This window comes from Hemiscyllium ocellatum, chromosome 28, assembly GCF_020745735.1.
Source record: "Hemiscyllium ocellatum isolate sHemOce1 chromosome 28, sHemOce1.pat.X.cur, whole genome shotgun sequence".
Taxonomy (NCBI): Eukaryota; Metazoa; Chordata; class Chondrichthyes; order Orectolobiformes; family Hemiscylliidae; genus Hemiscyllium; species Hemiscyllium ocellatum.
Genome location: NC_083428.1, coordinates 16,142,450 through 16,166,398, shown reverse-complemented (window position 1 = coordinate 16,166,398; position 23,949 = coordinate 16,142,450). Strand labels below are relative to the sequence as shown.

Genomic DNA, 23,949 nt, shown 5'->3' with positions numbered 1-23,949 from the left:
GGAACACCAATGTTTTCCTGTGTGTATGAACAGTTCGTAGTTGTTTATTTATGCTTAGAATCTATTTGGAATAAGTGGTGATGTATCAATGATGTGAACACTTTCTCTGTCCAGTGAAAGAGCTGATGTTAAAGAAAGCCAGTTTGAAAGCCAGTTTATTTTTTTCCCATCAGTGGCTGTAAACTATTGCTTTTAACCAATATGTTAGAAACTTTATAATTCATGAGCCAGTTACTCTGCTTCCTGTGAAGTGAGAGAACCTACAAGGAAAGATTAGAGAACTGAATGACTTGGGAAACAAAGGAATGCTACATTGAATCCTGAAGATTGGTGCTATTAAACTTTCCCTGCCTTTTTTTTCATCCACCCATTACACCGATGTATTTTGTCGGTTTGTCTATGTGCAAGGATGGAGGGTGTAGAAGGGGATGAGTGGTTAGAGTTTCAACTGTTGACTGTTCATAGTTGTTTGTCTGTATTTGGGATCAATTTGCATAATAAGTAGTGACCCTTAACTTCAGAAAGTTCATCCATGTTTCCTATTAACCTGAGTCTATCCGGGTAAATTGGGGACTTTGTGCGTATTGATAATTTTAAAACTTTTTGTGACAAGTTGAGTGAGTGAAAAAATGCATGACAAATAAATTTGAGATTATCCACTTTCCTAGCAAGTGTAGGAAGGCATATTGTCTGATTGGCAATAGATTGAGAAATGGATGTCCGTGTACACCGGTCACTGAAAGTAAGCAGCAGGCAGTGAAGAAGGCCATTGGTATGTTTCATTTTATAGCAAATAAATTCAAGTACAGGAGCAGGGATGTCTTCCTGCGGTTGTACAGGACCTGGAATGTTGTGTGCAATTTTGAACTTCTTATCTAAGGAAAGATGTTCTGGTTATTGGAGGGAATGCATTGAATGTTTACCAGACTGACTCCTGTGGTGTCAGGACTGGCATGTGAGGGGAGACTGAATTAGTTAGGATTGTATTCACTGGAGTTTAGAAGGCGAGGATGGTCCTCCTATAAACCTATAAAATGTAAAGAGGACTGAACAGGGTAAACACAAAAAGGATGTTCTGAATGGTTCTGGATTCCCTGGTCAGAGGTCCCAGTCTAAAGATAGAGAGTTTGGCCACTTAGGACTACAATGAAGAGAATTTCTTCACCTAGACAATTGGATTCTTCCACCACAGAAAGTGGTGTTTGCCGAAAAAAAATTAATGTTTTAAAGGAATTCGATGTAGTTTTTGGATCAGAAAGGTTCAGATGATATTGGAAGAAAGCTGGGGCAGAGTGCTTAGTTGGATGATCAGCCATAATAATAATTAGTAGTGGAGCAGGCTGGAAGGGCTGAAAGGACTAATCTTGCTTCTATCATCTACGCTTCTGTGTGGCGATTCTGGGGATAGTGGGCCTTGATTTCCAGCTGCCCCAATGAGATATGACAGTAAGTCACCGAAAGTTAACATGCAGGCAGATTAAAAACATGGAATTCCTACAGTGGGAAAGGAGGTCGTCCAGCATATTGAATCGACACCGAACCTCCAAAGAGCTTCCCACCCAGATTCGGCCCTCATCTTATCCCTGAATTTACCATGGCCAATCCACCTAACTTGCATATCTTTGGAATAATGGGAGGAAACTGAACTCCCAACAAAAATCCTAACAAACTTGAAAACGTGGAGATTCCACACAGTAAATCGTCCGAGGCTGGAATTGGACCTCGCATCTCTGATGCTATGAGACAACAGTACTAACCACTGAGCAACCGAGTTGTGTACAGCAAGCAATTCAAAAGGCAAATGGTGTTTTGGCCACGGTTACAAAGAGATTTGCTTCTAGGAGCAAAGATACTTTATTGCAATTATGTATAAGGTTAGTAAGTGCACAACTGGAGTATTGTATGCAGTTTTGTCTCCTTACCGACGTAAAGATATACTTGTTATGGGCAGTGCACAACAAAAGTCCACCAAATTAAATCCTGGAATGGTAGGATTTTTCTATGAGGAAAGACTAAATAAACTGGGCCTATATTCTCTGGATTATGAAATGTACTTTTGTTCAAATGTATAAAATTCCAACCAGGATTGACAGGGTAGATGCAGGATGTGTGTATGAATGTTCCCTCTGTCTAAGAGCCAGGAAATATCATCTTTGGATAAAGGGTTGGTCGCATAAGGCTGAGATGCGGAATTTCTCCCACGAGAAAATGGTGAATCTCTACCCTAGACAGTTGAGAAAGCTCAGTTGAGTATCTTCAAGACAGATGGATAGATTTCTACATATTAGAAATATCAAGTGGTATGGAGATCAGACATAATCTCATTGAATAGCAGAGCAGGCTCGAAAGATTTAATTGGCTTTCTCTGCCTGTTTCTTACATTGTTATATAACTATAATTGCACCTTAACCAGAAATAATTTGCTGCTTGAATGGCTGACCAAATAAAATAGACTGAGTCTCTTTATCATTAATGTTAAAGGGGAATGGCAAATGACAGATCTTAATTGCACAGAATATAATGATATGATAACTGAGTAATACAGTCCTTATCCTTTCTGTTAACATTGGGCACTCTGAGAACAGCTATACCCAATCCAAATATGGAAGAAAGTTCTGAAATATAGGTTAACCCAAGTTTAACAGCCCTTACTGCCACAAAGTGACCTTTTCTTTCTCCCCATTTACTACAGTAGTCCTTGTGTGCCAGTAAACTAAGTCAGGGATAGTTTTGTGTTGTACACTTGGACTCAAAGGGGGGGCTTTACTGAGACTGCCCAAACTCAGTTACATTTAGGATCCTTACTTGTAGACATTCATACCATTACTCTGGCTCCATAGGCAAGTGGTGATTGACTAAACACTCTGCAGTTCCCAGACAGTATTTCAGTGTGAAGAAACTCGTACTTTTCATCGTTGCAGATAATTTAAAACTGGCCCTTAAGTCTTCATTCGTTGAACATTGAGTAAGAAGGCCAAAAAGCTGCTTGAGCCTGTTTTGTCATATTTTCATGATTGATCTGATCTTTGCCTTGACCATTTTCCTATAACTCTTTACTCATCTATAGAAAAGAACATTTCATGTGAATGTGTTCGCATGGATGATTCCGATGAAACAATCAAAATGAATGTTAGGTACAGGCTGACATAAAAAGACAAAATAGAAGTTCTGAACTATTAATCATTCCAATGATCCACCAATAATGCATAACCAGTGAAAAGATATTTTATTTGGATGTGAAATGCAGCATTTAGATCACTGTCTGAAGCTTTTATTTCTAAATGTTTGAAGAATTATAAAACACAAAATTGAGATGCTCCCATATAACATCACATAATCCACTTAATATTTAGCAGGTGTCGTGGAATTCTGCAACCACGGAGTTCATAGTATGTCCCTGGAATTGGATAGTACACCATATGTGATTCCATTCCTGAAAACTTACAGCATTCTGCGGTTCTACTCATAGATGAGTCCAGAGACGCATTTGATATCCCATTGGCAAGCTAGACCTCGGATGACTAGTTTGGTAATATCCTGGATGTTAATGCAGAACGCTTACAATGGTGCTTTGCCAATTTTCTACCTCCGCAAGACATGATGGTTATTCATCTAAATTGCAATCTTGTACACCTTTTAGTTGTAACATAGGTGTTGCAGCACGTTTACATGGATGTGGATTCTGGCCTTGGGCTGTTTAGTTTGAATTAGTCTGCATGGATTGTGGTATGTTTACTTCTGTGTCGAGATTTGATTTAGAATACTTTTATCAGTAGCATTCTTGCTATGAATACTAAGGTTGGTTGAAAGACAGGGTGGTAGAATTAGATGTTAAGGAACCAAGTTACAAGTATTAATAAGCACAAAATATAGTGATTGTAATTAGCTGACAACTAATCTGTCAGAATAATCTTCAGCTACAGATAAATTCCCACCTTTTCCTCTATGGTGCTCCCACCGGACTGCTTATTTTGCAGTTTAAACTGGTAAATTTAAGAAGTTCACTGGAAGATTTTATTTTTGTGGCAAAGTCTCGTTCTATTTTAGCTAAATGTGCATCATAAAGAGCCTTTGAGATGGGACTCAAAGTTTGTGACATTTTTTTAAACAAAAACTACAGTTGGTCAACTGATTTCTTTTAGCTTGGTTTTTATTACTTCAAGTTCAAAATTACATGGAACAGATCAAAGAAATTGATTATTTAACTTGTTCATTCTTGACAGGTTCTGGTGTAGAATGCCCTGTGTGTAAAGAAGATTACAGCATCGGAGAATCTGTTAGGCAACTTCCGTGCAACCATTTATTCCATAATGATTGTATAATACCTTGGCTAGAAATGGTAAGTAACAATACTGCATTCAGCCTCAATAGACCTTTTGCAATGCTCAGATTTGCAGAAGTGCAGAGAATCGGAGCAATTTTCTGGTAGAATCAAATATGTGTACTTACCATTATGATCCTCGTTGATATTACTACAGTGTACTTAACAAGCCAGTTCCCAACTGAAATCAGGCTTGATAGATCACATTTTGTATCTTTTTAATTAAATGGTGCCGTTTTTTTACTTAGGAAACATAAGTACACCATGCTGCAGATTAGACTTTAGCAATGAAACAGTGATAAAAGAAATGAACATAAAGCAGAACCCATCAGGCTTTTTAAGTTGTTGATGTCTGTTTGAGTCCACAAATGCCAGTTGCAGCTGATGGCGTGTACAAAGGGAATTGTCTATTCTCGTAACTTCACAAGCTACTTTATTAATGTAATAAGCAATGTAGATGTTTCTTATATGTTTTATTACTAACTAAAGCTAATGAATTCCCCCACAGACTGAACTAGAACCTATTTATACACCCACTAGAGTCTTCTGAGGCTCTCTGAGTCATAGAATATAAAAGCTAACACCTGGTCTAGGATACTGTTAATGGGGGCTGACATTGGTCAGACACTCTTTTCTCTCGCTCTCGCTCTCGCGCTCTCTCTCTCTGTCACCACGTCCTTGATGTAGGTCTGCTTCTGTGATGGCAGGTCTCTGAAATTTTCACTGCCAGTATGTGTCGAGGGTCGTCTCTTATCCTTTTTCCTCAGGCTCATCTGCTTATTGCATGTCTTTACCTCATTGGCTCTGGACCAGTGACCTAGGTAGCATTACCTCATTGTTCCTTGTCCAAATACGGCTTTTGCATTACCTCATCTTTCTTTTTTTGCAGAGTATAGTTAGTACCAAGCAGTACCTGGATTCTGGTCATTCTCAGTTCACAAGCTGCTTTCCCCTGTGCGTCAACAGTTTGTTACGCTGAGCATTCCTAGCCCTTGTCAACAACTGGTACCTCTGTCTCTCTGCAGCCTTCTGGCTACATCTTATTTTCAGCAGTATGTCACCAACTGGTACAGGTAGCCCCCACTATCCAAAAGCAGAGCGTTCCCAGGAAACTTTTCTCAAGCCGAAAATGGCGTAAAGTGAAGGTGCAGGATTTATATGGGAATAAGTATTGCCATTTTTTCATAAAAGAGAAAATCCTGATCATGTTCGTGAAAACAGCTACTAATGGAGCTCTTTCATAAAAGCTAAATTACGTTAAGCAAACATTCAAAAAGCGGAGACTGCCTGTTCTCCTGTCTTTGTGTATCAGGCTGGCTAACAACTTGTAACACAATTCAACTGTTTTTGAAACATGCTACAGAATGAAATCCCATCTATGCATAAATATTACATGATGAGGTGCCGGTGTTGGACTGGGTAGGTGAAGTCAGAAGTCACATGACACCAGTTTCTAGTCCAACAGGTATGGTGTGACTTCTGACTTTGTCCACCCCGGTCTAACATTGGCACCTGCACATCAAGGCTATTACCGGCACCGCAAACTGCTGGCTGAAAGTGGATAGGATCTCTGAGAAGATTGTGTATATTGATGCAAACATAAAGTTTTTGCGGAGATGGAAGAAAGCGGAGAAGATCCAAACATGTTAGACTACAACCTGGTGTCATGTGATTTCTGACTTTACAGTTTCACTGTACTCAAATGCCAGAGAGAGTTCCCTTTTCTGTCACATCGATAAGTTTGACTTAACTGTTTCTTTCAGTTTCCAGTCTTGAGAACTTGCTAGCCTTTTACTTGATCATTCAAACTTTTAGTTTCAAATAACCACTTCAGGTTTCTTATGCAACACTTCGGGTTTGGAACTTTCAAATGAGAACCATTACACTAAGATAATGTTAACTGTTCTGAGCTCTCTGCTTTCTCCAGAAGAAACTGATCTTGCATTTAATCCCAGCCAGATATTCTGGCCAAAAGCTTCCCAATCTGGGTTTTCCTAAACTAAAATCAATTCTTGATTCTTTTTAACTAAAAGCAAACTAATGCCTTTGAACCTTTGGTTTCTCATAATAAAGCTGTCCAAATACAAGCGAGTTCGCCTATCACTCCAGGCGGGCCCCAGTCAGCAGCTCTCTGACACAGTGGTTTAAAGTTATTAGTCATTAAATCATTAAACTTTTTCATACACAGACCCCTAGCTCAAAATCCAATCTATAACTTAAACGTTTATATGCACCCCTTGTTCCACAGTGCCTCCTTGTAGACTATAATACTAACGAAATCTATTTTTTGTGTTTCTGTGTCAGTTGTTTCAATAAATTTTAATTTACTATGATGCCGAAACAAAAAAGGTAGTAGAGGTTTGCTTAATCCTTGATTGTCTGTCTGTAGAATTGTTCAAAAACACATTACAAAAGATAATTTTTATTATATACTAATTTACATAGAGTTTGAGTTCTTTCCCCTCTCTTTATAGTAATTTGTTTCCTTTTATCTTGTGGTCTTCGGTTCCTTGCCAGAATTCCACAAGAGGGGCTTTATTCAGTACTTTGCTCACGTAACTATTCTTCATAGAGTCATGGAGCAAGGAAACAGACCCTTCGGTCCAACCAGTCCATGCTGAACAATCCCAAACTAAACTAGTCCCACCTGCCTGCTCTGGCTCATACCCCTCCAAACCTTTCCTGTTCATGTATCTCCAAGTGTCTTTTAGATGTTGTAATTGTACCTGCATCCACCACTTTCTCAGGAAGTTCATTCCACATGCAAACCATCCTCGGTCTACAAACAAAAGAAATTGCCTCACATCTCTTTTAAATCTCTCTCTCCTCTCACCTTAGAAATATGCCTCCTAGGGAAAAGACAACTACCAGAAAGTGGAGACTGCAGATGCTGGAGATCAGAGTTGAAAAGTGAGGTGCTGGAAAAGCACAGCAGGTCAGGCAGCATCCAAGGAGCAGACGAGTCAGCATTTCAGGGCTTATGTCTGAAAAGACAATTACCATTAATTCTATCTATACCTCTCATTATTTTACAACCTTCTATTTAATCGTCCCTCAATCTCCTATACTCCAGTGGAAAAAGTGCCACCCTAACCAGCCTTTCTTTACAACTCAAACCTTCCATACCACACAACATCCTTCTAAACCCTCTCCAACATGATAATATCCTTCTTATAACTGGGTGACCAGAACTGGAAACCGTATTCCAGAAGAGGCTTCACCAATGTCCGTACAACCTCAACATGACTTCCCAACTCCATACTCTTAAGAACTGAGCAATGAAGGTAAACATTCCAAATGCCTTTTTAACCACCCTGTCTATACCTGATGCAAACTTCAAAGAATTATGTACCTGCATGCCTAGGTCCTTCTGTTCTACAACACTATCCAAGACCCTGTCATTACTTGTATAAGCCCTACTCTGGCTTGTTGTACCAAAATACAGTACCTTGCATTTTTCCAGATTGTCTTGTTCTGCTCTGTGCACTTTTTCCTGAACTTGCCATCAAATAGTAAAATAGGGGGTGGCGCTGTGATTTTTCTAAAACTGAATTGCACCCCAAGGCACATTGGATTTCAGGTAATCAAATGATTGAGAAAATCCTTGAGTATTTTCATTGATATGGAGCTAAACAAAGTGCCATCATGGTTGTCAGCGTCTCAGCATGACTCAAACCTTGCTGGTGATGGGTGTGGCAGTCGCCACACTCTTCGCAGGTAAAGTATTGATGTGATTGGGGGTAGTACATTCTTTGAAAATTGCAAAACATCTCTCTGCGGATCTGCACAGTTTTGAATTGTTGCAATAGTTTTGTCATATTGTTATGATGTTGAGGTGTATAAATGCAGTTGCAGTTCTTAGTTTCAATGACAAGTGGAGGTCTTTCAGATAAAATTGAGTTTCTGTAAGCTTTTTAAATAGTTTGTGCTGCAAAACACTAGTTAGATTTTGGTAACGAATTTAACATATTCAAGTACTGCAAATGACTCAGCTGGCGAAAGTATTGTAAAACTCAAGCACATAAATTAGAATTTCCCAAGTTTGACTTTGGTGTTTTTGCATCATTTGTACCAAGATTGGTACAGTTACTTTAGTGTTATTATCAAGAGGAGGTAATCATCAGAATTTCTGTACCTGGGTTTTGCTGCCATATTAGTTTGTCTCTGTGATGTGCCAAATTAAAGTAGTTTGCAAATATTCTTGTTATGGCAGCTGAAGTTCCAATCCTCAAATGAAGTTTCAATTCTGTTCTGGTTTATTTTCAAATAGTAAACATGTTTCCATTCTCTGGGAATATAGGTTTTGAGTAATGCCTCTTCCCCTAATTTCCAAGACCACCCTCCATTACCCTTGTCCCAAGTTCCCAGGGGAGGGAAAACAAAGTCTTTATTTTAATGTTTCAAATTTATACAAGTAGAAGGATTGCCATAACCTCTAAGCTAAACAAATGTGCAACTGCACAGTTATCTACTACATACCACCTAGATTGTGCACAGCTGACATTCCTGTTAACTTGCAAAAACGTAGCCATGCAGCAATCTTAAAGGTACGTGAAATATAACAAATAAGCCACGCAGCAAAGCAAAATTAGAGGGAGAATTCAGTACAGCAATTTTGGAGGAGTCGGCAGTGAGTGGTCAAAGCTTGGTGGGGATAGAAAGAGACTTGGGACAAATGCATGCTTCAAAGACATTTTCTCTGTTCACTCCTAGCATGATACCTGTCCTGTGTGTCGGAAAAGCTTAAGTGGGCAAAACACAGCAACGAATCCTCCTGATTTATCAAGAATGAACTTCTCCTCTTCTTCATCCTCCTCTGCCTCAAGTTCACCGAGTAATGAGAATTCAACAAACAATTCCTGAATTTGAGCAAAAACATCTAAGGTTTACTGTTTTCATATGCAACAGTGTTTGATGACTACCATGAAACATTTTATAATTTAAATTATTGTATTATGCATGGCACAAAGAAAGCCAGAGTAAATGGAGTTTTTTAACAAAGAACTCTTTTCTAAATCTCTACTCGAACATGAATACCCACTTTTCCTTTTCAAGATTTGTTTTATAGATTTAACTTCTGGGACCGATTTAAAACTTTACTTATCGACAAGCTGCTATGTTCAACTATTTCATCTCACTTGGGTGGAAAAAGCCCTGTGTGCACATTGCTGTAATCATACTGCTGTGAATTAGCTTAAGCAGTGAAAGATGGCTGCTGTTCATTATTTCACAAAAATATATAAATCTTTAACCTTTGTAATGTGTTTTAAGATTAATGCAGCTGTTGAACTTTGGGTATTGTTCAATTTTATAGACCTGAAATTTTGTTGTTCTCATACTAAAAGGGATTTTTTTTCAATTTTTTTTTTGATTGGTTGTTTTATAGATACTATGGAAAGCTCAATGATAGCCAACATCTTCCCATTTTTGTTTCATAGTAAATGGGGGGCTGTTTGCTTCAAATCAAGAGACTGGAGATGGGACTGTTTGAATTGGGTGGGAAAGAAGATATATCTAAAGATTTATATTAAAGCATTGAAGTGGTAATTGATTACGTGCCGACTAAAAATTCTTTTTAATGACTATTCCTTGTGTTGAATCTGAAAATGTGTCAATCATGGAAGAAGTGCAATGCCTCTACTGATATAATTGGAGCAGTTTATGACAGGACAGTTGCCTTACCTTAGCAGCAGCTGGACTATCAGTCGTCAGTCACTTCCTATTTTAAAAAACCAGATTGGCTCACTGTAAAGCATTTTGTATTAGTGGGTTTTCTGGTGAGATGTCAAACCTCAGGGTATGCCCGAAGGTATGCTTGTCAGTAGGTAACATACAATCTTCTCAAAAATTGCTAACGCAATGTTTAGAAATGTGTTCCAAGCAAATAACAAGTAATTTTGTGGAATTTACTGAGTGTTAATACTGTATCAACCATTAATTGTATACAAGTTGGTGAATAATCATTTTTTTTAAAAAAAAGTGGTGTCCTCCTTGATTTTTGTGTGTATACGATCAGCAAATCTTCTCTTAAGAGGCAAACCTAAATGATCAATGATGTGAAAAGTGATTTCCAACTTCAATAATCATCATGATAAAGGCTTCTCATCCTTCAACATCTAGATATTTTTTCCACTGACCTTTTTAGAAAATCTATATGACTGTATTTTCATAACGCATAACCTGCAGGTAAGAGGTGTCTATGACTGTACCATGGTTATGTGATGTGAATTGTCCTGTGCTTTTAACAAAAGATAAGGGTATGCTGTCAGTCTAAAGTAAGGAATATTTAAGAGGAAAGTATGTTTTATTGTTTATAATTCAACATCTGTCTCTTACATTTGTTTTAAGCTTGCTGTTTTGTTTAGATCAATATAAGAGCTTTCCTTTTAATTTTGCCATCTGCCTGGAGATCTAGAATCTAGCACTTGGGAACGTACAACAGGATCACCTTAGTTCATGTGGGTTGTTAGCAAATGGGCTTCAACTAGCCCACATAGAATTAGTTGTCTGCAGGGTAACACATTTAAATCTGAAAGTCATGTGAGCTGAGTAACACATGGGAACTGAAATGATGAGACTCGAATGTAGCTGCAGAATTTGCATGAAGTTTAAAGTTGCCTACTAAAGAAGAGGCTTTTTTTGAAAAAAAAATGCTCAGCAGTAATTTATGTATAACACTTTGTCATGACCTCCATACATTTCATATTAGAAGGGTGACATATGTACATATGTCATTTGTTAATGTATATCTATGAAAATATCTGTATATTGTTATTGGGTTGTGGTATGTGTCAGATCTTGATTCCATATTTGTATTTTAAACCAGTCTGAGACTTAAAACAACAAATATTACTTTAGTTTTGACTGTGGTGATTTGGAGCTGGAGTTAAATCTGTGTTCAGGGCAATTTTGAGGACTTGGATCTTGGTAACTAATGCAAGTATGAAAAGAAGATTCTCTATTAATTTAGCAGTTGGTCCTGATTTGGTGGTATTTCTCACCCTACGTAAAATCTTTAAAAGTGGACTCTGCAGAAGGATGACTGCAGTCATGCAGGTGTGTGAACATTGCCACTCAAATTTAGATAAGTGCTTTGTAATTTGATTTCTGGCTTTTGTGTTGATCTCAGCTGTTGTATTACTCACTGACAAGTATATCAAGTATATTTTTGCAGCACATAATTGGTACCCTGAATACTGCAAGGCATCTGAAAAATATTTCTGACACCAATAAATCTTTGGAATTTTTAAAAAACCTATATTCTACATTTTGCATTCAGCACTTTTTCATTTGAACAATTTAGAAGACTTAAAACCAATTCTTTCTCCTACATCTACTCACCCTGATTTTGAGATCATTTTGAAGATGCATTGCACATTAATAGACTGACTTTTAGGTGCATTTTAATTAAAAAAAAATAAAGATTTACTTACCATCTGTTGTGTTTTTAATTAAAAGATTATCTTCTCTTTTTTTCCTAAGTCGCATGTTCAGTGAAGCATTAGGGTGATTTTCTTTAATGTTAATTTACAAAAATTCCATAATTTTCCTTGTTTCACTTGTACCTTGCCTCTAAATTTCACGTTACTCCTCAAACAGCAGAAATTTAAATGTAAGACAACCTCTTGTGCTTAATCTTTTGGATGATCACTAGTGGGAATCAGAAGGCTGTACTATGTACATAAAGAACAATGCTGGTTTTAAGAGTCCTGATTGCTCATTGGTTTGTATATGTATTTTAGATTAAGCTCTATTTAGTCTGTGGAGCCTGGTACAGTTTAAATATAGAATTCCCTAAAAGGGTGGTCATTTTAAAAAGACAGATGAATCCAAAGCCGTGCGTTTCATTTCCTTGAGTCATATCAATCAGTGATGATCATGTACATTTGAGTAAAGGAGTTGGGATATCATGTTGCAACTTTACAAGGCATTGAAGAGGTGACTTTTACAATACTGCGTACAATTCTGATCACCTGTCTATTGTTAAACTTAGAGGGTGCAGAAAAGATTTACAAGGATGTTGCTGGGACTGGATAGTTTGAGTTGTTGCGAGGCTGAATAGGCTGGGGCTTTTTACCCCACAGCATCTGAGGCTGAGGCGCGTGACCTTGTAGATTTGTAAAATTGAGAGGCCTGAGTAGGGTGAATAGCCCCAAAATAGGAGAGTCCAAAACTAGGGGGTATTGGTTTAAGATGAAAGGGAAAGATTCAAAAAGAACCTGAGAGGCAACTTTTTCACAGAGGGTGGAATGAGCTGCCAGTGGAAGTGGTGGAGGCAGTTACAATTTCAGCAATTAAAAAACACCTGGATGTGTATATGACTAGGAAGGGTTTGGAGGGGTATGGGCTAAATGCAGGTAAATGTTAGGTCAGAATGGAATGTCTGGTTGGTGTGGATGAGTTGGACAGAAGTGTCTGATTCTGTGCTCTATGACTCTATAACTGAATTATTTCCATTACTTTTTTTAAACAAAATCCTGTAAGCATGTTAAGTATAGTAAAAGCAAAATCCTGTGGATGTCAGAAATCTGAAATTAAACCAAAGCGCTGACAAATTTCAGCAGGTCTGACAGCTTCTGTGGGAAGAGAAATGCTTCAAACCAAATTCTGTATTGGAACCTTGCCTCTGTTCCAACTTTACCTCTGTTTCTCTCTCTACAAGTGCTACCAGATGTGCTGAGTTTTTCCAGCACTTTTATAAATTGACTAAGGTCTCCAATCATTTTGCAAGACTGAAATGGGCAACTGAATGAACCCGTTTTAACTTATTCAAAGGGTGTTCTTCAATAACTGCAATATTTCAAATGAGATTAAAATAAATAACAGGAATTTGGTTTGGGTTTCCATTTAAATTGACAAGTCCTGGGCTTATTTGATCTTCTAATTAAACCATGCAGTGTTTCTGTTGAAGGACCATAATGCATTCTTTCTAATGTACGTAGGAATGCAGCAGCTCTTCAGTAGGAAATCAGAGGAGACAATAACTCTATACTTCTGTAACCTGTTCAATTGAGCTTCCTTGCTATTTTGTTTATTGTATTAGTAAACAGTTTTGCAGGGACCATATGGCTGCATAAAGTTGTGTACAAAGATGAACACCAAACTGGTAGCTAGTCCAGGCTTGATGCTCCTGTTGTGGACACGGTAATGATGTGGTAAAATAAGTATGGCAGTTTCAATTAATAAAATGGTTAAACATTACAACTTATGATTAGATTAGATTCCCTACAGTGTGAAAACAGGCCCTTTGGCCCAACAAGCCCACACAGACCCTCTGAAGAGTAACTCACCCAGACCCATTTCCCTCTGCCTCATGCACCTAACACTATGGGCAATTTAGCATGGCCAATTCACCTGACCTGTACATCTTTGGGAGGAAACCGGAGCACCCGGAGGAAACCCACGCAGACACACTGAGAATGTGCAAACCCCACACACAATCGCCCGAGGCTGGAATCAAACCAGGGACTTGTGCTGTGAGGCACCAGTGCTAAGCCACCGTTTATGGGACATGATTTTGTAAAAATCCATGTTGTGTTCCAATATGACAGTGAAAATGCTGATTTAGTTTGGCATTTCATTCTTGTCCAAAGCATGGTCAAGTGTTGTGCTACTTTAGACTTGCCAACATTTCTATGCTATTCCAGCAGTAGTCTTGGGTAAAATGAAAAGTTTTTTTTTACTCAACCACTCTCTACTATACCTAACCCCCACACACAGAAACAATTCTCTTTTAGGAATATGTTTGGCCAAGGTAATTTAATGGCCTGGTCTGCAGTTGTTAAATTTAGCAAATCAGGAAACGTGGGAGTTTTTGCATTTTTGTGCTGAATGACATTTACCCATTGAGCCAGTAAGGAACTAATTTGTTATTTCTATCTTTTCCATAGCAAGGTTTTGGAAATTCCCCTTCCTGCAACATTTCTGCAATGCAACAGCATCACCTTGTGGAATCATGAAGTATGTCATTCTAGGGAATAATTGGTTTGAGATTCGTGATTAGTGGTGCTGGAAGAGCACAGCAGTTCAGGCAGCATCTGAGGAGCAGTAAAATCGACGTTTTGGGCAAAAGCCCTTCATCAGGAATAAAGGCAGAGAGCCTGAAGTGTGGAGAGATTAGCTAGAGGAGGGTGGGGAGAAAGTAGCATAGAGTACAATGGGTGAGTTGGGGGGGAATGAAGGTGAGAGGTCGGGGGGAGGGTGAAGTGGATAGGTAGAAAAGAAGATAGGCAGGTAGGACAAGTCATGGGGACAGTGCTGAGCTGGAAGTTTGGAACTAGGGTGAAGTGGGGGAAGGGGAAATCAAGAAGCTGTTGAAATCCACATTGATGCTCTGGGGTTGAAGTGTTCCGAGGTGGAAGATGAGGTGTTCTTCCTCCAAGCATCTGGTGGTGAGGGAGCGGTGGTGGAGGCGGCCCAGGACCTCCATGTCCTCGGCAGGGTGAGTTGAAATGTGGGCCACAGGATTGTGTGGTTGATTGGTGTGGGTGTATCAGAGATGTTCCCTAAAGCGCTCTGCTAGGAGGCGCCCAGTCTCCCCAATGTAGAGGAGACTGCAACGGGAGCAACTGATACAATAAATGATATTAGTGGATATGCAGGTAAAACTTTGGATGTAGAAGGCTCCTTTAGGGCCTTGGATGGAGGTGAGGGAGGAGGTGTGGGCGCAGGTTTTGCAGTTCCGGCAATAGCAGGGGAAGGTGCCAGGATGGGAGGGTGGGTTGTAGGGGGGCATGGACCTGACCAGGTAGTCACGGAGGGAACGGTCTTTGCGGAAGGTGCAAAGGAGTGGGGAGGGAAATATATCCCTAGTGGTGGGGTCTTTTTGGAGGTGGCGGAAATGTCGGCGGATGATTTGGTTTATGCGAAGGTTGGTAGGGTGGAAGGTGAGCACCAGGGACGTTCTGACCTTGTTACGGTTGGAGGGGTGGGGTCTGAGGGCGAAGGTGCAGGATGTGGACAAAATGTGGCATCTTTAACCACGTGGGAAGTGAAATTGCGGTCTCTCAAGAAGGAGGCCATCTGATGTGTTCTGTGGTTGAACTGGTCCTCCTGGGAGCAGATACAGTGAGGAATTGGGAATACGGGATGGCATTTTTGCAAGAGGTAGGATGAGAAGAGGTGTAATACAGGTAGCTGTGGGAGTCGGTGGGTTTGTAAAAAAAAAAAGTCAATGTCACTACCAGAAGCCTGGAGGAAGAACGCCTCCTCTTCTGCCTCGGAACACTTCAACCCCAGGGCATCAATGTGGACCTCAAGTTTCCTCATTTCCCCTTTCCCCACCTCACCGTATTTCCAAACTTCCGGCTCAGCACTGTCCTCATGATTTGTCCTACTTGCCTATCTTCTTTTCCACCTATCCACTCCACCCTCCCCCCGCCCCCGACCTATCACCTTCATCCCCTCCCCCACTCGCCTATTATACTCTGTTACCTTCTCCCAACCCCCACCCTCCTCTAGATTATCTCTCCACACTTCAGGCTCACTGCCTTTATTCCTGATGAAGGGCTTTTGCCCAAAACGTCGATTTTACTGCTCCTCTGATGTTGCCTGAACTGCTGTGCTCTTCCAGCACCACTAATCCAGAATCTGGTTTCCAGCATCTGCAGTCATTGTTTGTTTTTACCTAGTTGATTTTAACCCTACTGCGAATCCTCTTGCAAGGATGCTGCCTTGAAGAAGTTTTCCTTCTCTCTCTACAAGAATGTCAGGGAATTCCTCTCCCACTGCAACTCCCAGGTTACTTCCTCTGCCCTGAAGCTCTTCAACCATGTCCTGAAACAAACTCGCTACCACAGCCACATTTGCTTCCTCAGTGTCTGCCTCCGTAACCAACTCATCCCACACAGACACCGGACCACCTTTAAACCAGCAGAGTTCGGACCCGAACAAGACAAACAGTACAGACTACAGATTCAAAAATACCAGCAACCGTTCTCCTTCAAGATCCTCTGCTCCACGCTTGCAGCAATGCACCAGTACCTAACCTCTCTACGGTCAGCCCTGCCTCAGCTGAGGGCCACACTCTCTCAGAATTGCAAAGGACCCACTCTGTACTACGTCCTCAGGACAATTCATACTCTCAACAAACAGTATTTCAATTCCATCTCAAACATCAAAAACTGTAAGTACAACAAACTTTTATCTACCCACCTCCATAACCAGCACTCCTCTAACATTCCAGAAGATTCCCCCGGCCTCTGGAACTGCTCGGACGCAATTAACCATGCGGCTGGTGCAGCTACCTCTCCCATGCTGATCGTTGATGTCACTTCTGCCCACATCATGGTCACTCCCACAACCACTTCCGCCCCTCTCAATTCCTCATGCATCACACATGACATCACTTCCACCCCTCACATCATCGCTGATGTCACACGCTCAGTGACTTCCGCCACCCCCTACTGCCATGTCTGCCACCACTTCCGCCCCCACCGTCACTCACCTGCATTCTGCTGACACGCCCCCCACATATCCCACTATCACCATTCCCAGCCCCCAGAACCGTGAGGGGAACACCACCCCTGCTCACGACTCCACCACCATTCCCTCCACCATCACACCCACCCCAGTTACTGGCTCCGCCCCCACTCCCAGCTCCACACCAACACCAGATCCCAGCTCCCAGCCCTGCCGAGTTTTCACCATCCCTCCAGACCTTCCCCTCACTGAGGCAAACGATCAGTCCTCAGCAAAGGACTGTCCTTCATCCCCCTCCGTCCATGCATCAATGAATTTAATACACGCTGTGACATTGAACACTTCTTCCTCCGACTCCAAGCTTACTTTCCCAATCAGGACTCCCGCCCACCTTCCAAAGACCCCTTCGCCCACCTCCAACACACTGCATCCACTTGAACACCCCACGCTGGCCTATTACCTGCCCTCGACCTCTTCATTTCCAACTGCCACCGGGACATTAACCGCCTCAACCTGCCTACCACCCTCCCCCACTCCAACCTCTCACCCTCACAACGCGCAGCCCTCCAATCCCTCTGCTCTAATCCCAACCTCACCATCAAGCCAGCAGATAAAGGGGGCGCAGTGGTAGTCTGGCGAACTGACCTCTACACTACTGAAGCCAAGCGCTAACTCGAGGACACCTCTTCCTACTGCCCCCTCGACCATGACCCCACTCCCCATCACCAAACAATCATCTCCCAGACCATACAGAATCTCTTCACCTCAGGAGATCTCCCACCCACAGCTTCCAACCTCATAGTCCGGGAACCCTGCACTGCCCAGTTCTACCTCCTTCCCAAAACCACAAGCCTGACCACCCTAGCCGACCCATTGTCTCAGCATGTCCTGCCCCACTGAACTCATCTCTACCTACCTCGACACTGTCCTATCCCCCCTAGCTCAGGAACTCCCCACATACGTTCGAGACACCACCCACGCTCTCCACCTCCTCCAAGACGTCCGTTTCCTCAGCCCCCAACACCACCTCTTCACCATGGATATCCAATCCCTCAACACCTCCATCCGCCATGACCAGGGCCTCCAAGCCCTCCATTTTTTTCCTCTCCCGACGTCCCCAACAGTACCCTTCCACCAACACACTCATTCGTTTGGCCAAACTGTTCCTCACCCTTAACAATTTCTCCTTCGAATCCTCCCACTTCCTCCAGACCAAAGGGGTAGCCATGGGCACACGTATGGGCCCCGGCTATGCCTGTCTCTTTGTTGGCTACGTAGAACAGTCGATCTTCCATAATTACCCTGGCACCACTCCCCACCTCTTCCTCCGCTACATTGATAACTGCATTGGTGCCAGCATCTGCAGTCATTGTTTTTACCCTTTTTAAATAATTGGTTTTATTCTCGGTCATCTTGTGATTTATCACTCAGTGAGCAGTTGGTCAAATGGCCACTTTGTGATTCAGAGTTTTGGCAACTGTGTGGGATCAATTCACTCTCCTTGCTTGATGTGTGATGACCCTCAGGTTAAACTTGCCATCCCTCACCAATGAAAGACCAGCCTATGAACCCTGGGACCATGACAAGTTTCACTTTCACAGTTAAGTTCCATTCATTCCTTTTCAAAAAGCCCAAACATGCCAATACCTAACAAATGTTGGTTTCAATATTCCCTTGCTTAATACACCTACAACTACATTAGTTTCTTGCTTGGATAGCAGGCATTTTAAAAAATATTTACTATAAGATTTGTGAGAAATTAAATTTTGGTTTGAATTCAGTCACTGTAAAACCTAAATTAACTGTGGGGAGGAGGAGGAAAAATGACAATGGTTGGTTTGCAAGACAGCTGTACTGTTAATTTATGTAAAGCAGTAAGTTCCTTGACTTTATCTACAGGAAGATAATAAAAGTGCTCACTCGGGACAAGGTCTCAACCAGTGTTTGGATAAACTAAAAGGCAACTCCAAGTCCAGAAAATAAATCCCACTTGATTTGTTACCTATCGTAGCATATATTTTGAAAATGTACTGAGTGTAAGTGAATTTTCTACATCATCTGGAGTTGTTTTCCTGCAAAGGATTGTGTGCAGCAACGAAAACTTTATTGTAATGTCAAAAGGCGTTAAAGTTCTGACATTAGTGTTCACAGATGAAGGCTGTCAGTTTAGCTTTGCAACGTTACATGATAGAAATAAGGATGTACTATGAAGGAACCGGTGGATGAAATACATGAGACCTGCATAAGTGGTGATTGAGTGAACCAAGCAAATCTCTAGTGTTATGAAGGTTTGCAATTTATTATTATTTGAGAACTTGAGTTCTAAAGTGGATGAAGAATGGATTTTTGTTTTTCAACTCTGCGAACAAGCAGCTTTTGTATTTTAAAGGTCAAAGTCATTTTGAACACTGAGTTCAAAACAGCATTTGCAACAAGTAATTTGATGTCAATTAAATGATCAGCATGACAACAGAGAGCTAATTTCTACAGTGTTTGCTGACCTGGTTTTATGATCTCCAGAGAGAATACTAGAACCAAGTTTATGTAGGAGGAAAGGTTCACAACAGCATCCAAGGAGTCAGGACTATGGAGAAGTTCTAACGTATTTAAAAATGCGTGAGAAGGAAGCTCCAGAAGCAGAAGACCGTGGAAGTGTCAGAGAAAAAGACATCCTACATGACTTTTGAAATCCTGAGTTAAGGGAGCCCATGTGAAGTAAAAATGGTCTCAATTAATTGTTTGTTTTAAGGGTCTCGGGGAGAAACATTAGCTGAAGAGAATAGCATCTAATAGCATGCAGGCACTTGTCAAAAGAAAACTGATTAATATTGTGTGCTAGCTGAGCAAGAATCTTTTGTGTGGTGATGGTTGTAACTCTTGAGTGGTTTGTGTCTATAAAGGTAACCCTTGGATAAAAGGGATAAATGTTTCTTTGAGTTTTGTAATTACTTGTTTAGTTCATGTTTTTCCCATGTATAAACTTTTCTTTTGTTGAAAATAATTTTTCAGGTTTTTGTGAATATGTTCAACGACCAATCTCCATGATGATTTTTATTTCTGATTTTGTTTATGGTCTACTTTATGGTTTTATTTTGGGGTCTGACGTGTCCGGTGTTAGCATCAGCTGGGACTGCAATATTTAAAATAGCAATGAAAGTAAAATTTAATATCAGTTTGGACATCTGTTAGCACCCTAAAATCTGGCATATGTGGGTATTTAAGGTTAGGAAATAGTTTGACTTTTAACAAAGTATTAGATTAGATTAGACTTACAGTGTGGAAACAGGCCCTTCGGCCCAACAAGTCCACACCGACCCGCCGAAGCGCACCCCACCCATACCCCTACATATTACCCCTTACCTAACACTACGGGCAATTTAGCATGGCCAATTCACCTGACCCGCACATCTTTGGACTGTGGGAGGAAACCGGAGCACCCGGAGGAAACCCACGCAGACACGGGGAGAACGTGCAAACTCCACACAGTCAGTCGCCTGAGTCGGGAATTGAACCCGGGTCTACAGGCGCTGTGAAGCAGCAGTGCTAACCACTCTGCACTATTAATTAGAATTTTCTGCACTACTCAATTCATGTTTAATTGAATATTATCAAAATATCAGAAATTGCAAAAGAAAGGATCACTTGTCATCTGCTGGAAGATGTGATGAAAATAGTGCATTTTGGATAGAATTTGATTTGATTATGTTGAAATTCAGTTATGTTCATTTGTAAATGGATATGTAGGAAGATTTGCTTGTATTAAGGAGGACACTGAATTCTTTTGGGTACATTTTGTTTTGAGTAGATGATAAACTTTGATACTGATCTAAATTCAGCTGAAAGACCTCTATTTTAGCCCCTCGTCAAAGGGAAGTTCATTGATTTTGATCTGTCATGCTTGACATTGCTTCAATTGTCTTTCTGATTAGGCAGGGAGAGAAGATAAGTTTTGCAATCCTGAATGGTATTTGGACTTAGTTGCTTGAAAGTGCATGTGCATTGATGGGCCACTTTCACCTTTAATGTTTCCCATTATGACATAGTCTCAAGGCAGTTGTTTGTAAAGAATGACCACTAGGGCATAGTATTTGTAATATTTTTTTCCACAGTGTGAGTAGTTTACTTCCTGGGGTGAGGAAAAGTAAATTGAAATGGCTTAAGGTAGACATACTTGTTTTTTTAAAATGTACCCCTCTTAATGCTCATACAGTTATTTTATAAAAATATTATTTATTTCTTGCTTCATGCGATAGAACTACCAGTGGAAAAGCCAGTATTTATTGCCCATCACCAACTGTCCTGTGAAGATGGTTTTGAATGGCTTCATGAACCACTGCAATCCACATGGTGAACGTACTACCACTGTGTTTTCTGGTAGAAATTTTGACCCCATCCAGTGAAGAACATGACAAGATTGTACGTGACTGAGTGACATGCTTGCGGGTGATGTTTGCAAAAATTGGGTCCCATGCCATCAGTGACAGTGATGTTGCCAAAGAAACATGGACAAGTATTCATTATAAAACCAGAAGTTAACTTGAAGTCAAACCACTGTAGATTAATGATTTGTCATCACAGCAATGGCTAATGCTGATTGGTTGTCGACTGTCTCTCCAGAAATAAAGTCTGGTCTAAACATTTATATTCTAAAATTGTACTTTGTTTAATTGTCCTTCAAGTGTCCAAGAATTTTCTTTAAAAATAGTTGAGAAATTAACACATTTGAACTTGTTCATGTAGCTTCTCATTTTTAAAATTAGTATTACTTAATTCAGGTGTTGATGGCACGATTATTTGAATTAGAACCTAGAACATAGAACACAACAGTGCAAAATAGGCCCTTTGGCCCTTGATGTTGCACCGAGCTGTGAACTATTCTCAGCTCATCCCCCTACACTATCCCAAAATCATCCATGTGCTTATCTAAGGACTGTTTAAATCTCCTTAATGTGGCTGAGTTAACTACATTAACAGGTAGGGCATTCCACAGCCTTACTAGTCTCTTGTTTTTTTAAAATTTTTACTTGTCAGGTGATGTTATCGGTTGAAGTTATAAAATTAGAGGAACAAATCATATGAGCGAGCCTTATCCCATGATGTTATATGAAGCTGTCTGTACTATTGCTCACCGTGAGGCAGGATTGGTGAGACTATCTTATTTTAATATAGGGATCTACAGGACCTATTTGGTCTAGTGTGACAGAAGGTAAAAAATGTAGTATAATGAGAGGAGGTTCTTGTCTTAAACAATGTGGAGTTTATTGCATGTTAGCAACCAATTCTAAGTTACATTGATATGATGGACAGTGCTATAAAGACTGCAGAGGACCTGAATGGGCAGTTCTTCTTCCTCTGAGATCCACTGTCTCCCAGCAAATTCATACGATATTGCCTTTAGTCCTTAAGGCACTCCTATTAACCCTTTCAGACCCTTACGCACTTTAACAACAGGACACAGTAGTGAAAGTGGAAGTTAAATTACTTGCAACTTTGGAGGATTCTAATTGCATTGGTCATCAGAGCAGTGAATGCTTCCATCTTGCTGAGCTGGAGAGTAACCAAGACCCAGAAGATCTATTTTTGTGAAAGCATGCTTTGATATCGCTTCCGATCCTGCTGCAGTCCGAGTGGAACTTCTTGGTTGACCTACTTAAGTAATTGCTTCAATTCAAAACCTGCTACTGCCACACAGCACTTTCCTTCACATGACACTGATTGTATCTATTTTGACAGATGGCACTGACTGTATCATTGATGAAAGCACTCCCGTGTGTGATGAGTCTTGTTGTCCTGCATTCTAAAATTGATCCAACAGATGGTGCTAAGGTTGCTGTTTATCTAACATTTACCTGGCACGCACAATAGCCTCTTGCAATTGCATTTTTAAGCCACAGTGTTAGAGGGCATTGAAGTAGAGATCGTGCATATCATCTAAATTAGTGCCAGTATTATTACCAAATGGCTCAAACTAAAGTTTTCTGATATCTTTATATTGCTAAAAGGGTGAAAAGAGTGGCAATGTGTAACATTATATTCTCATCACTAATAATGCTACTAGAATTCTTAGTTTCTTGTCAACAAGTGTGGAACAAGAGCACTCTCTGTGGCTGGTTGACAACCAAGGATAAATTAAAATATCAATATATATTAAGAGATCAATCAATGTTTTAGATATAAGATCCTCTGCAACTCCATTAACATAAATCTTGTGTGAATTTTGTAGTTAATTCCAATTCTGCCAGGATTCCTCATTCTCACTCTGTATACATCATATATGCCTCTCGTTTCATTGAAAATACTTGACTGGAAAAAGAAATGTATAGCTTTGGGACGAAGACAAAAGGAGTGGGGCTAATTGAAAATAATGAGCTTAATGGTGACCTATGTGAAACCATTTCATGAAATGTAGCTAAGTAGTTGGGTTCTTGTAGGAAGAATGAGGCCGCTCAGTAGTATTCTTGTGGCTCAGTAGTAGTTTTCCGACCTCTGAGCGCAGAACGCCTTGGTTCAAACCCTAGCTGCACCAGAAGTCTGTAATAAAATCTCAACTGGTTTATTAGAAATGTCTAAGACATGCATGTATATATTTGCTTACATTCAGTGCTACTGCCCACTATTCCAACTAAATAGGATAAAAGTGGATGTTGGAAGCAATATTAATTGTAGAATGCCTTTATAAAAACATACTTTCGGAAACAGTTGTCAGCATTTTTTTTAAGGTAGTGTTCTATCAGAACCAGCTGAAGGGTGCTACTTTAAAATAAGCAAGTTGCTAAATATATAACTTGTTATCAGATTCCCTACGAGAGTCTCACACCATTTGATATTGAGTAGATTTAATGAAGATGATTAGTTTGATTAACACCTAGCACTACATCTTAGATCATCTAAGTAGGGCCATACTGTTTAGGAGGGATATAAGAAAGCACTTCTACACAAAAAGTGGCAGATCTTCCAAATTCTCTTTGACAAATGGCAATAGATGCTGGATCAGTTAATTTTAAATCTGAGTTGGATGTATTTTTGTTAAGCAAAGCTATTAACTGATATAGGCCAAAGGCAGGTAACTGGATTTAGGCCACAAATTAGCCATAGTTTTAATGAATACTGGAACAGGCTCGAGGGGCTGAATGGCCTACTCCTAAATATCAGTTACCTGTCATGGGCCATGCTCTCCATGTTACAGATGAAGCATTTGAATGATCAGA

The 23,949-nt window shown here is 40.4% G+C and overlaps 1 protein-coding gene across 2 annotated transcripts in view; it reads left to right on the top strand.

Annotated features, from left to right (window-relative positions):
• The window catches only part of rnf126 (ring finger protein 126), a 51,529-nt gene extending 41,661 nt beyond the window's left edge, over positions 1-9,868 (top strand). For both annotated transcript variants that reach the window (XM_060846128.1, XM_060846127.1), the window contains exons 8-9: positions 4,224-4,339; positions 9,035-9,868. In XM_060846128.1, the coding sequence (XP_060702111.1) occupies positions 4,224-4,339; positions 9,035-9,184 (266 nt within the window). In that variant the 3' untranslated portion in view covers positions 9,185-9,868. The remainder of the gene's footprint in view (positions 1-4,223; positions 4,340-9,034) is intronic.
• The last annotated feature ends 14,081 nt before the right edge of the window (positions 9,869-23,949 follow it).